Source organism: Taudactylus pleione, unplaced genomic scaffold, assembly GCF_031769625.1.
Source record: "Taudactylus pleione unplaced genomic scaffold, aTauple2 ptg000314l, whole genome shotgun sequence".
Lineage (NCBI taxonomy): Eukaryota > Metazoa > Chordata > Amphibia > Anura > Myobatrachidae > Taudactylus > Taudactylus pleione.
Window position 1 is genome coordinate 12,583,796 of NW_028284715.1, and position 15,427 is coordinate 12,599,222.

Sequence of the window (15,427 nt, forward strand, 5' to 3'; positions counted from 1 at the left end):
TGGGAAAAGCCTGTAAATGTCACGCTGTTATTTAACTATTGATTTATAGTGCTGGCCCCACCCCAATCCCGTGACACTGGGGTCCCCGTGGATCACTTGTGCAGACCCACTTGCTCAGAACTGCAGGAAGAGACTGTAGATATATGTCCATAACGATCCTTTTCCACAACCTGTGTCCTTGTTAAGGTGCGTACACACAGAGCGATAAAACTGAACAATATCGTTCATATCATTCATTTTTATGTACTTACCAACCTGTCAACGACCAAGGATGCGCGTTCCTGTATGGACGATAAAGATATCTTTCATCGTCCATGCATGCAGGCCAACTTGGATGATATCGTCAACTTTGCCTGTTCAGAGATGTGGCAGGATAACTTCACTGAAAGATATCTTTAAAGTTGTTGGTGGTACAGATCGTACCATGTGTATGCACAATTAGAGTCTCTGGTTGTAGCCACTTCTTGGTGAGATGAATGAGGTCATGCATTTGAGAGCAGGGAGGCTTATCCACTAGGTATCCACAGTGATGACCTTATGCTCAAACAGACATAGTGACACCCAAAATGGTTAAAATCTGTTTTGCATTTGTCATAGTCCATGGCATCAGTAGGTCAAAATATGCCTTTTGCGGTTTTCCTGACAGAAAGGTCCTGTCCACTGATTTTTAGGGCAACTTTCTCTCTCCGCTGTTCTTTGGAAGTTTTTGAAAAGGCTTTAATATCACCACTCGTTATCATCTTTTGCACAAAAATAGAGACAGACAGTGCTGCAAGGAGTATGACCTAAAAATGGAACCCGGAGGGGTGCGCTGCAGGATATAACAAAGATGAACAATAGGACAATAAAATAGGACAATAATTATATATGGGACAATAATTGCAAGGAGCACCAACTTTTTCAAGGCTTTGCGGTCTTGGAGCTGCTGCCTTAGGGTTTCCTCAGTATCCATTTGTTGTTGCTCTGGAATTCCTTGATATCCAATTGTTGTCGCCTCCTGGCCTCCTCAATGGCTAATTGCTGCAACCTGGTAACTTGCTGCTGAGCTGCCTTAGCCTGTAGCAGCACCTTGCCTATATCTTCCATGGTATTTCGTGGTGTAGGTGTGAAGCAGAATCTGGCTGCCCTAAGCATCTGATGATAACACCACAAGGAATTTCACAACATAACAGCCTTTCCCCAACTGATAAAAATTTGAGTGACTGTCACTTTAAATTTTTCACATAAATATTTGTTGGCTGTAATTTAGGTGCAAAGCTTGCATACTCCGCCATGTGTAGCAAAATCAGGGTAAGGGTGCCGTCTCCTTGGGTAAATGGTTGCACCTATCATGCAGTAGCCATGTAGTAGTATACCAGACTAGGGCCTTGGAACAAGTATCTACAGCTAGTTTTATTAGTAGTCCAAAAATCAACAAACCATACAAAAAAAAATCCTGGGCTGTTTAGCTCTAACTGAACAAAACGATTCTCTAATCTGCCTCTCACAAAACAGAACTATTTAGAACAGCACTTACAGTACATTCAGTAATCACAGTGTCTCTCAACGGGCCTCTGACCTGTTCTCCAGACAGTGAGAGGTTGACTACTTAGACTAACACACCCTTTATCAGCCTCTCATAGGTGGTCTGCCAATCAAGGCTGATAATCAGTTTCTGTCTACCACTCACAAGCTGAAAACCTGGGGCATATATATCTTCTCCCCTAGACAAACTTTCAAGTGTTTTTATCACAGTATATATACGAGGGCTGATTGAAAAGTAATGAGACTGATTTGTTTATTCAGAATCAAATGACTCCACAGGATCTGAACAATTTTAAAAGTAAAAGTAATGAAACTGATTTGTGATATCACTTTTAGTGTTGCAGCTGTGGCATTTTTTGACTTCATCATCTGATGAGAACGTCTTTCCACGCACTTGTTTTTTTCAGGATTGGGAATGCCCAGAAATCACAGGGTGCTAAGTGCGGGCTATATGGAAGGTGTTTCAGTGCTGTCCCATTATTTTCAGTCAGTGCTGCCAATGCAACAGCAGCGACATGTGATCGGGCATTGTCTTGGAGCAAAAATTTGTGTTTCTTCAGCAAATGTGGTCTTTTCTTCCTCATGGCTCCATGCAAATGGGTTTTATAACTTTTGAATAGTAGTCACCATTAATTGTCTGTCTATGGGGAACCCAGTAGGACCTCTAGTGTCTGTCTCCTCCTTGGTGGCGGCCATTTTCCGCAGAGTCCATGTGGACGGCTAGTCTGCATGGAATCTGCTGAAAATGACCATCCAAAATGGCCGCCACCAAGAAGGAGACAGACACTAGAGGTCCAGTAAGGACCTCTAGCACCTGTCTCCTCCTTGGCGGCGGCCATTTTTGGATGGCCGTTTTCTGACTCTGCAGCCCCCAAGCCACCGTGAGTCATCCCTTTTTCACCCTCTGCATTCCGGCACCCGGTGCACGTACACCTCTAGCCCCCCCCTAGTTGTGGCCCTGGCATGGCTATTTGTTTCTCCACTGTATGCTTGCCGTAATATTTCAGGAGTTTAATTTCCGCTTTTTACAAGTTTAACACAATATTCAATCAAAGATCTCTGACATAATCTCACAGACACATCTTCCTCACTCGCCATGACGAAACGTACGAAGATCCTCCACTAGCTGTGACCAAACAAAGAATACTACGGCAGTCCAACCGCAGGTTCAGATACATCAATGTATGAGCTTCACAATAGCCAGCATAGCGTTGCCACGTCTACCTATGGGACAGAAAAACAGGCAGTCTCATTACTTTTCAATCAGCCCTTGTGGGGATGGTTTGGTAAAATTCTACAATTGGTGTCATAACCCCCTAGGACTACAGGAGCCTGGTGGTGTCGGCACAGTAGTGTGATTGCATAATGGGTTTTTCTGACATTTTCACCTCCTCTATTTTATTAAATTCCTTGGCCATATAAACTCCATACTGGTGTACGGTTTGCTTACTAGATGAAGGAATAGGATGGCATATTAGAGGTGAGAGGGGCACACATGTCATATATGTCATATATGCAGGTCTTACTGATCTCCCTGCTACATTGTTCACTCTATGTCAGTGAGTTTAAAGTGTGAACAATGCCTCAGCACAAAGATCAGGGCTCTGTGGATGGCATCGACTCTGCCCCATGATATCTGCATCTGGCTAGCAGGGTGCCTGCAGCCAGTATCAATGCTGCAGCGTCACCAGGGCGTCCTTAACGTCACGCGTTCAGGGGGTGTGGCCAGCACACAGCGCTGTAAAGCCCTGTCACGGCGCAGGAGAGCAGTAAGTAGACTGGGAGCCTCAGGGCTTGATTCGGAGATGACTGCAATACCTGTTATCTCAAAGGTGCAGAATATAAGTCCAAAAATATAAATGTTACAGTGATGTGCCACTTATTTCACGTCATATTTCACCTCTCTCTCCCTTTTCTTCTGCTGAAATAAGTCTCCTTGCTGGAGCTGTGTGCGTAATGACAGTGCCACTGGAGTGGTGGCCTTGGTGCAAGCAGCACTGTCATTATGCACACAGTTGTATTTATTTTGGGGATTAGTGGCCTTTGTGGTCTTAGCTGCGCCATCTATGATAGCACAAAAGCAGGGCCGGCTGGAGCACCCTGTGCCGGCCCCCTCCAGAGCGACTGAAAATGGGGACGTGACCTAATTACCATAGGCCACACCCCCTACAGGCGTGTCCACCTCCAAATAGAGTCAGGCTGGGGGGGAGCCTCACTAGCTGGCTTCCCCCAGCCCTGTTCCGTCACTGAATGGATGTTGCACGAATGCGCGCAGCATCCATTCAGGGTCTCCGGCGGTCCCCAACCTCCCGGTTTAAAGACCCGCGGGCCACTTCGGCCCATGGGTGGAACAGCGGGACAGTAATGTCCCACTGAAATCGGGATGTTGGGGAGGGGTGCGCCCTCTATGGGCGGCGCCCCTGTGCAACCGCTCAGGTCGAACACCCCTAGAGGCGGCCCTGCGTAGGAAGGCTACATATTGTTCTAGCGAGTGAAAGCGCAGTAGGTTCAGAATGACAGGGATTGTACTTTGCATTTACACATCATCAGGGACAGATCTGCAAAACTATGACTCTCCATGGGAGTAGTTTTATCCAATCCTGACACTTGGGGGTGATGTATCAAATCTTCTAAGGAGGACAGGTGGAGGTGTTGTCCAGAGCAACCAATCAGCTCCCTAGCTAACATTGATATAGTACACTCTATAGAATGACAGCTACAAGGTGATTAGTTACTATGGGCAACTTAGAAGGTAGCCAGCCGGCACCGGTAACAGGCGAGAGGATCCCGGAGTGGGCGGAGCTCTGAACACTGGCCCCTCCTCTTTCCCCATCATGCTCCGGTGCGTCACTGCAGCTTCCTGCTCCCTGGCTGTGCGGCGATAACACAGAAGAATCTTGCTAGCTGGACCGTCACGCAGCGTGACATGGGAATCATCCAATCGGAAGACGAGATGACGGCCAGAGCGGCCAATCGGAGGGTGAGGAGAGCCTAGGGGCGGTGCTTGCCGCGGCTGCAGGCTGGGTTGACGTGCGGAGGAGGAGATTTGTGTCTGTGAGGGACAGGTCCAGGATGGAAGTTGCCCGGAGTTAGTGGATTCTCCGTTACGGGCTGTTTGTTTTTACTGCGGCGGGTGTCAGAGAGGAGGTACCCAACATGGAGCACCCGGCGCCGAAGAGGTGAGGGTCATGGGCGTACATCCCCCCAGGTGGAAGGGAGATCAGAGTTAGAACCAGAGCCAGGTCCAGGCCTTAGTCGTGCTGTCAGAGTTCCCTGTCAACACTCTCACACAGGGGGACCAATTATTATTATCATCATCATCATTTCCCATTCATGTTCTGTTACTGCACTGTTGACATCTTGTAATGTGACCTAATAGCTTCTGTACTACACATCACTAACCGGCTTAATCCATTATGATATACTTAACCCCCCCTGTGTCCCGGCGTACCTAACCCCCCCCCCCTGCGCCCCGGCGTACCTAACCCCCCCCCTGCGCCCCGGCGTACCTAACCCCCCCCCTGCGTCCCGGCATACCTAACCCCCCCCCCCCCTCCCTGCGTCCCGGCGTACCTAACCCCCCCCTGCGTCCCGGCGTACCTAACCCCCCCCCTGCGTCCCGGCGTACCTAACCCCCCCCCTGCGTCCCGGCGTACCTAACCCCCCCCTGCGTCCCGGCGTACCTAACCCCCCCCCTGCGTCCCGGCGTACCTAACCCCCCCCTGCGTCCCGGCGTACCTAACCCCCCCCCTGCGTCCCGGCGTACCTAACCCCCCCCCCCCTGCGTCCCGGCGTACCTAACCCCCCCCCGCGTCCCGGCGTACCTAACCCCCCCCCCTGCGTCCCGGCGTACCTAACCCCCCCCCCTGCGTCCCGGCGTACCTAACCCCCCCCCCCTGCGTCCCGGCGTACCTAACCCCCCCCCCTGCGTCCCGGCGTACCTAACCCCCCCCCTGCGTCCCGGCGTACCTAACCCCCCCCTGCGTCCCGGCGTACCTAACCCCCCCCCAGCGTCCCGGCGTACCTAACCCCCCCCCAGCGTCCCGGCATACCTAACCCCCCCCTGCGTCCCGGCGTACCTAACCCCCCCCCTGCGTCCCGATGTACCTAACCCCCCCCTGCGTCCCGGCGTACCTAACCCCCCCCGGCATACCTAACCACCCCCCCTGCGTCCCGGCGTACCTAACCCCCCCCTGCGTCCCTATGTGTACCTAAAACCCCCCCCTGCGTCCCGGCCCACCCCTTTCCCCCCCTTGCGTCCCTATGTGTACCTAACCCCCCCCCTCTCCTGTGTCCTGGCGTACCTAACCCCCCACTGGCATCCCTAACCTCCCCCCCTGCGTCCCGGCGTCCCTAACCCCCCCCTGCGTCCCTATGTGTACCTAACCCCCCCTTTCCAGCGTCCTGGCGTACCTAACCCCCCCCCTCACCAGCGTCCTGGCGTACCTAACCCCCCCCCTCACCAGCGTCCTGGCGCACCTAACCCCCCCCCTCACCAGCGTCCTGGCGTACCTAACCCCCCCCCCTCACCAGCGTCCTGGCGTACCTAACCCCCCCCCCTCACCAGCGTCCTGGCGTACCTAACCCCCCCTCACCAGCGTCCTGGCGTACCTAACCCCCCCTCACCAGCGTCCTGGCGTACCTAACCCCTCCTGCGTCCCGGCGTACCTAACCCCTCCTGCGTCCCGGCGTACCTAACCCCTCCTGCGTCCCGGCGTACCTAACCCCTCCTGCGTCCCGGCGTACCTAACCCCTCCTGCGTCCCGGCGTACCTAACCCCTTCTGCGTCCCGGCGTACCTTTCCTCCCGGTGTGCCAACCCCCCCCCTAGCGTACCAAACCCCCTCCCGGCGTACCAAACCCTCCCCCCGCGTCCCGGCGTAGCAAACCCCCCCTGGCGTCCCAGCGTACCTAACCCTGGCGTACCTTACACCCTACATCACACACCTTACGCTGTCACATCATCCCTCATTACATACCTTACTCTGTACCCACACAACTTCATTGTGAATACACCCCTTACGCTGTATCACAGACCTTACACTGGTTCAGTACCTCTTCATTATCATTACGTACTATATCAGCTGTTTGAAAAAATGACAGTTGGCAACTGATTGGCTGGAGCACCGTTATCATATGCAATGAGTTTTACAACTCGTTGCGTATGATTAATGGGTCCCAAGGGGTATGGGTACCAGTATCAGTTTAGTGATCACTGTTGACAATTGCGAACACAAAAAGAGGTCATGCATCATGAAAAATAATATATTTTGCACTTCTCATTGGTGTTGAACTGTGTTAAGTAGTGATTCCTGTCCTTTTAAATTTTCTGCTAATTGAAAGGAAGATTGCTATACCCCTATTGTTAAAATGTCATGTTTGTAAGTGTTTGCATCCCTCTGGTGAACAATCATGTCACTTGGTCAGTGATGTGCTGTCCTTGCATATTGTAATCTGTGTTTCACTTCAGTTATTCCTTATTTTGACATTTTATAGCCATTAGAGGTATGCATAAGGACACTAGGTGACCATACATTTCCCAATATGTGTAATTAATGTATAAAATTGAAAGAATCCCATTCAACCTATCAGCTTTGATTCATCCAGTGCATGTTACACAATTAAAGAAAATGTTTGGTTGGTATGGTTTACGTGGCAGCACAGTCATTTGCACTAGTGCCACACAATCCTGGGGTTATGGGTATGATTCCAAGTAGGGGCCTTCATGTGTGCGGAGTTTGTATGTTTTTCCTGAGGTTGTTGGATTTCATCCAGGTGTAAGGTTTCCTGCCACACTTTCGGCCCTCCAGCTGCAGTGAAACTACACTTCCCACCATGGACTGCCACAGTTTTGCTATTAGGACATGCTAAAACTGTGGCAGGGCATGCTGGGATATGTAGTCCAATAGCAGCTGGATGGCCACGAGTTTGACACCCCTGGTCTAAAACCATACCAGTAGGCTAATGGACAGTAGAGAGTGTGTGGTTTAGGAAAAATAAACTGTAAGCTACAATGACTGCAAATACTGAGGTCAATAATTAAATATTCTACAGCGCTATATAAATCATAATTTGCACTTTGGAAGTAAAATATGGCAAATATTTAATGTATCCCATGTCTGTGTTTCTTTAACATTTGGTAGACTGCTGCCATTCTTTGAGGCGTGATTTAGAGAAAAGGGGTGTATAGATTATAGTGCCTAAACGGGGTATCCAAGTCTTCAGCACAAAGAAGGGTTTTACCCAACAAAAACCTAACATAAGATTAAACATAAAATGGTACTTTGCCGCTGACTAGTGAATCCTAGGATACAGTAATGCGGATTCACAGATAATAATTAAATTTAGCCTGATTATCACAGGCGTCACAGAATGTCCACCCCAGAGTTCAGTTAAAATTGAATTTGTTGATAGAACCAATATGGGCACGAACCCCCAAGTAGCGTACAGTCAGCAGAGACTCCAGTGTGAGATAACAAAATGTATTTTGTTTTAATGCTTTATTTTTATTTTCAAAGAATGTTTTTGTATGTTTAGCCAAAAATGTTTTCTCTTGTTTCAAAAGCCTGCTTTATTAGATACTGTGATACTTTTTTATTGTCTATTATTGTGACAAAGAATATTACTGTATACTATTTGGGGAAGCATACCCTCATAGCTATATTTAGCTCAGTGTGTAGTTTTTTTTTTCCAGTGGGATTGGGAGGTCAAGTATCTCAATTTTTAAGCAGCTCATAACATGCGACCTCCCGATCCGACCGTTGCAGGAGCGTTTGAAGCCATTTATCGGTTAACGCTCCTGCATACACACTTATGAAATTATTATGGGGTCGATCAGCGATCCAACACGAATCAAGCCCTTAGTTTCTACAGTAATGCTAGTCTGCTTTCAGATCTAATCACTCAGAAGGGACATTTATGTGTACTCTTTGGGGGGAATTGCTGTTGTTTGCATCGGCGGCTGTTAGTGATGGGTGCTCGACTGAGCAATTCGGGTGTAATAGGTATTACCGCCGGACGCACGTTCGGAGGTTCAAATCCCGATAGCGGCTGCCCGGGTGAAAATCCCGATCATCCCTAAGGTAAGTATGCCTAAACCTAACCCCCCTTCCCGCCGCCTAAACCTAAGTCCCCCGGGGGGGGGTGCCTAACCCTAACCTCCCCCCGGGGGTGCCTAACCCTAACCTCCCCACGGGGGTGCCTAACCCTAACCCCCCTTCCCCTAGCCTAACCCTAACCTCCCTGGAGGGTGCCTATCCCTAAGTCCCCCAGGGAGCCCTAAACCTAACCCCCCACCCCCGCGGCTGTCCACGCCCGGCATCACTTCGATCGGTTTTCCGGCGTCTGGTTAATGACAGGCGTCTAGATTTAGATGCCTGTCATTGGTACCACGCCGGGATTAGAACGTCTGGAAGACGGCGGTCGGGATTTAGACTGTCTGCTTCCAAACTACATCCCAAGCAATTCAATTGTTGCTCTGTTTAGGCACAAATGTCACGGCAGCACACATTTCTGTGCGCAGTCTCCTTAGGTGTCGAGCAGAAATGTGCAAAAAGTCCCTGGTTTGGGGGCCCTAATGGATGGGTTTAGCTGCTATATGTGGCTAAACCCTGTCTATTTGTTTGAGCGCTATAGTTAATTGGCGCCCAGGGCAATTGGTTTCCCTCCCTTTTTGTCTATATAATCACATTACCTCCTATCAGTCTGATGCTGGGCATGCAGCCCATATAATGGCCAATCTTGCGTTCCGCGATAGATCGCAATGAGCATCGTATAGCGTATACCCTCAGTTCACCATTTGATGAATTGTCTGGTCGCGTCTTACCATGTGATGTCAGATGAGACGATGCGACATACGATGCATTGCGGCAACATCTCCCCTAACGCGATATACCATTTCATTGCATGGCGGATCGTGCAGTGTGTACGTGGGCATGATATTTTGTTACATCGTACTGGACTGTCGCTAGATTGACGCATCGTTCAGGGGATGGGTATGGAATGCTGGCGCTCGGGCTCCTGGCGGTCACAATCCCGACAGCTGCATCCCAACAGTGTTAGGATACTGACACCTGTCGGTATGCTAACCCTCCCCCTCTCCCTAACCCTCCCTCCCCGGTGCTTGGACCTAACCTACAACACTTGTGCCTAAACCTAACCTCCACTTCCCCGCACCTTAAACCTAACCACCTAGTGCCTAACCCTCCCCCTAGTGCCTAACCCTCTTTCTAACCCCGCTACTTACCTTCGTAGTTCTGGCGGTCGGGATGCAGGTACTGGGATTCCGGCACCAGCATTTTGACCGCCGGAATCCCCGCAGTTGGGATATTGACAGCATCCCATCGTTCAGACGTGTACCCAGCTTTATGCTGGCCATACACTAGACCAACTTTCATCCAAAAGTAGGGGTAAAAATTACATGGGGACCCCCCTTATTTTGCGGTAACCAGCACTGGTCATTGTCAGTCGGGGTTGCTTGAACCATAGAGGTGGTCCCCGCACTGTGTGGGTTCCACTACCACGATTCCAGGCGGCAGCAGGGCTGGCTTTACTAGGGGTGTCGGGCCCGGAAAAATGGAGGTTGGTACAGGGATAATAATGTATTCAGATAGTGTAAAAATGCAGTTTGTCTTTGGCAAACTAAAGGTTCCAGCATGGCCTGTCACAGCCGACGGGCACTTGTAGAACCACAAGTACAAGCTTGGTCTGGCACCAGCACCAGCTGGCATCAGTAGTTCACCAAAGAAAAGAGCAAATTAGACACACACAGTTTAATGTAAAAACATTTTAATAATTTGATTCATGCTCACCGCTTTGGGGTAATTTAGCTTATCCAGAACTTCGGAGGCTGAAGGGTAGCTTGGCTTGACGGTCATATGAGGTGGTTGCTATTGGCCAATTGTATCAAGATTGGGTTCTTCATTCATTTAAGTATTTGATCTCTATTCATGGTCTTCCAGACCATTTTTTCCATAGATATCTTTAACTCAGATATGATCTCTGTGCATCGGAGGGGGCGGGTATTAATCCTAGTTTCTCTGAAGCATCGGGCCTCTACTGGTGCTTACTTTACCTTCTAGGAGATCTATTTCCATAGCTTACTCCACACGCCTGTCGTCCAATAGAGCGGAGGGCTTGAATAAGCTTAGATCTCAATGGGTTCACAATCTGGGTACTTTATCTGATGATGACTGGAAGGTTCTTATATGTTCTCTTCTGGATGCCATGGCTTATGCCAGGTTTCAGCAGATTCAATTATATATTTTGCATAGGGTCTATTGGACACCACTTAAGCTTTTTGAGTTTGGTGGATCAACTAAGGACTCTTGTCCCAAATGTACTGCCCCTTCTGATGATTTCTGGCATCTCGTTTGGTCCTGTCCTCAGGTAGCTCCTTTTTTTTTGGACTAGAGTGGTTGATTGTGTACCGAATACGGGTCTCCGTGTTCCTTTTTTGACCCCACTTATTTGCTTATTTGGTTTGGATTTAGAAGAGGTCCTTTCTGTTCCCCTTCGAATATATGTTAATAATCTCTTAGGGTGTGCATTGCTCGCACATGGATGGCCTCTGATTCTCCTACCTTTTTGTTTTTTCCTGGGTGACTCTACTCGATTTAACAATTTCTCATGAATGTTATATGTATCAGAAGAGAAAATGTCCAAATAAATTCGATAAGGTCTGGGCCCTATGGCAGGACAGCCATTATGCCCTTCTCGACCCTTAACATCTCTGGTCCTTTTATTGTTTTTGTAACTCCGCCAGCCAGTATGTATTGTATTTCATTCTCAAAATCAGCATTGTTAATTGTGTGCATTATTTCTCCGAATTGTCTTAATTTATGTTTTGAATATCCAATAATAGTACTACTAATTACCATTTGGTTCATTTTGACGCTTATTTTGATATTTTATTATGGCACATTGCTCATATTTATATATGCATGTATTTGAAAAGTTATTTCTAAAAAAACTTGATAAAAAAAAAAAGACAAAACACAGTTTAATTTTAGCCTTTTATATTTTATACTTACCGGGTCTCATTGGGGGTGATTCAATTCAGCTGGAGTTGAATAGCATCGGGAATTTGGCACCAGAGCTATTCAATTCTGCGCACTGTTAGCTTGACTTAATGATCTCTTCTTGTACGCTCCTGAGAAATCCGTCCAAAGTTCCGGCCGCGAGGCTGTTTTCCGGCTTATCGTGGCGCTAACAGCTTCGCCGCCCGCACTTTAGTCGGAAGATGCATTCTCTGACTTAACTTGTAAGTGTCGGACTAAACAGCGCGCTTAATTGAATAGCTCCGTGACCAACTCTCAGGGCTATTCCACTCCCACTGAATTGAAGCACCCCCAGTGTCCATTTCACCTTTTACTAGGGTACCTGTTTGAAAAAAAAATAAAACTCCTCCCAAAAACATGGCTGCTGCAGTGACTAAAATAGGAGAAATAGTTCCTGCCGGGAGCAGGTTCTACAAGTGCCAGGCCATTCTGGGACCTGTAGCTCACCAAAGGCAAATTGCATTTTTGCATTGTTTAACGATTTGATTACCCTGTACCTACTGCCCTGGGTTACGGGGAAGAGCCCTGGTTCAATTTGCACTAGGGCTGGTTACAAATAGGTGGAGGGACGGGGTGCACACACTTTTGCAGGCCTGACTCCCTTGGGGAGAGTGAGCCCCGGTGCCAACCTGCCTGAGGCTGTCTGAAATCATGGTGGGGGAACCCCCAATCTCCAGTGACCTCTCCTATGGTCCCTGCAAACCAGACTGGCAATGGCCAGTGCAGGTTACCCAAAATCAGGGGGGACCACACTTAATTTGTCTCTGTGATTTGGTGGTAACCAGTACTGGGGTAGAACCACCAGAGCTGGTTTCAAATTGAAAATAAACAATTTTTTTTTTAAGTTATTTATTTTAGTTGCAGAAGAAGGCGGGCAGTGTCTGCAATCTTCCGACAGGCTGGTTGTTCAGTTGGGGTGGAAAGCTTCCAAATTTCCACCTACACTGAACGATAGTTGTCCAACTAGTTGTGAGAAAACAAATGTGTAAGTTGGACAGAACGCTTTCTGCAGTTTTTCAGCGTCTGAGAGCAAACAAACCATTATCCTTTGCTCCCACCCATTGCCTGATTCTCACGTTCCAAGTAACCAACTAGTTGGCTCATTGGAACAATATCGTTCTGGAGTATGGTCAGCTTTTAGTGAATTGTGATCATACTCTCACAGTTGCCTGTACATTCTCATAATAACATGCAATGCTGTATATTGCTTCTAGAAGACATGTACAGTATAATAATTCAATGGCCTGAACTGTCTCCAGACAGGATCCGTGCTGTGCAGTCCATACAGGACAATACTGCAATAATAAGTGCTAATGATAGAAGAGGTTTTTCTCAACACATTTGAAGGTTATGTATTTGTATTGTTAAAATTATATGAAATTAGCTATTTTTACCGTGTTTCCCCGATAATAAGACCTACCCTGAAAATAAGCCCTACCCTTACTTTTGTAGCCCGGTCTAAAATAAGCCCTACCCCGAAAATAAGACCTACCTTTTTTCTTTTTGAGCTGGATACGCTGCAAAGATCAGCGTTCCCAGTCATGCAGTGCGCGGGTGACGTCATGACGTCACCCGCGCGCTGAGGATCCTGTACGGCCGCGCCTGCTGGATCATATTAGTTCCAGTCAGCGCGCAAGTGAGAGGGACATCCCGGACGGCGGTGACTCAAGTAAGTACCGTACTTGCATTGCAATGAGGGGGCCTGCATAAAGGACACTGCTACGGGGGGGGGGGGGGGGGGGCCTGCATAAAGGACACTGCTACAGGGGGGGGGGGGGCCTGCATAAGGGGCACTGTTACACAAGGGAGACTGCATAAGGGGCACTGCTACAGGGGGGGCCTGCATAAGGGGCACTGCTACAGGGGGGGGCCTGCATAAGGGGCACTGCATAAGGGGGGCCTGCATAAGGGGCACTGCATAAGGGGGGCCTGCATAAGGGGCACTGCTTTCAATGTTATTTAAAATAAGACCTACCCCGAAAATAAGCCCTATGGTGTTTTTTGGAACCAAAAAAAAATAAGACAGTGTCTTATTATTGGGGAAACACTGTATATAATTCAATTTGCTATTGCTTTGCATGTATTGGGGTGTGCACTGTCCATTACAAACAGTTCTCGTAGTTTTTCTTTTTGCTTCTCTGCCTAATATAATATATCTCCATACTTCTGCCATGCCTCAATTCAAACTCTGTTTTATCCCAAATTAGTGAATGCTTTTTACTTGTTTTGTGCCCGTTTTCCCCATGTGTGCCTGTTATTTATTTTATCATTGTCCTATTTTTTGTGTTGCCGTTTCATGTTTGTTTCCTTCCGGCCTTTCCTCTTTGGGGGCAGTTAAATTGAACGCAATGTGAATAAGGCCGGGAAGGAGTTCCTGGAGCTATTCAATTGTTTCCCCCGCACCCAGCACTTAGTTGGGAGATGCTGGTTGGCAAGCCTTAAGCCAGATGTTTAGACGCGCTAACCAGCATTTTTCCGACTGCGATGTGGTCAGCGCCGTGCTAAGCTGAAACACAGATTTGCGGCCATCACTTTAGTCTGATTTCAGTGCTGTGAATTCCTTCCGGGGGCTGTAAAGCATTGCGCTGAATTGAATCACCCCCTTTTGTGCCTTCCATCTGGCCCTGGTTAGCTTGTTTTATCAACTTCTTGTCTGTACACTTTGCACTTTCCGTTATGCCTTTTTGTTTTACACTCATTTTGTGGGGGAATTCTGTTGTTTACGCCGCCCGCAGCAGTATTGCGCGCCTGATGGCAGGTATTCAATTGTTCCTACCGACTGGCACGATGGCATGATTTCAGCCTGCACCATCCTGAGGTGGCGAGCAGAAATCGTCAAAAAGTCATAGTTTTGGGTTCCCAAACTGCTCTTTAGGTTCGATAACCAGGACTTTAGACTGGTTTATCTGCTTTATGCGACTAAACCCGGATAAATGGGCACGACATGCACAATAAAATACTCCAATCACCCCGTCAGTTTAGATGGCGGATAAGGCGCGATTAGGCATACAAAAGCAATTGAATTACCCCCTGTGTGTCTACTTTGTAGCTTGTGTTTATTGTTTTCCCTTTGCCAACTGGACTAAAGATGCCCATTCTGTGATTAGATGTGCATCTGGACCTACCTCACACAGTACATATGAGGGTCATTCCATGGCAAATCATCACAGCTTCCAACCTGACCGTCTCAGATTTTCATGAAATTTGGTAGGATGATAGATGGCATAAAGTAACTTTTATATGTAAAATTTTAACCCTCAGTAAGACACTGTGTTCATGCTACAGGGTTGCAAACATGACAAAAAAATGTAAAATTTATGCTTGTTAGGTCAACTAAAACGAATCATAACTTTGCTTCTAATTGTGGTAGAACTTTCATGTTAGTCTTGTATTGAAGCTAATGGTCCATAGTTTTCATAAAAAAATTGTTTTATATTTAAATATTGACTCTTACGTTTCAAGGTCACATGATGTGACCTTTGACCTTGAATATTTAAAGTATGTTTAATTTTTTGGTACCTAAAGTATGTTTATATATTTAAATACAATCTCTCTTTGGCCTGATTCAGAGCCGGACCCTCTTTAAGAGCGCTCGTTCTGAATCAGGGCTCTTCTTTTTTTTTTTTTTTCTCTGGCCGCTCGCTAAGCTGTGGGTGACCACCCACAGCTTTTGCGAGCGGCCAGGTGATGGTCGCGATGAGACCCTTGTGGTAGGTTCTTGTCCGTCGCAAGCCCCAGAGAGCTTCCTGCTCTAACACAGCAGGAAGCTTTCCACTGACATCACTGGTGATTTCAGTGGTGCCTACCACAAACGGCAGGCGTTCCTTCCGGAACGCCTCCGTTTGT

The 15,427-nt window shown here is 48.0% G+C and overlaps 1 protein-coding gene across 1 annotated transcript in view; it reads left to right on the forward strand.

The window, feature by feature from the left end:
- The first annotated feature begins 4,558 nt into the window (after positions 1 to 4,558).
- The window catches only part of STK3 (serine/threonine kinase 3), a 240,699-nt gene continuing 229,830 nt past the window's right edge, over positions 4,559 to 15,427 (forward strand). Inside the window, exon 1 of the mRNA XM_088442695.1 lies at positions 4,559 to 4,703. Within this exon, the coding sequence (XP_088298821.1) occupies positions 4,681 to 4,703 (23 nt within the window). The 5' untranslated portion in view covers positions 4,559 to 4,680. The remainder of the gene's footprint in view (positions 4,704 to 15,427) is intronic.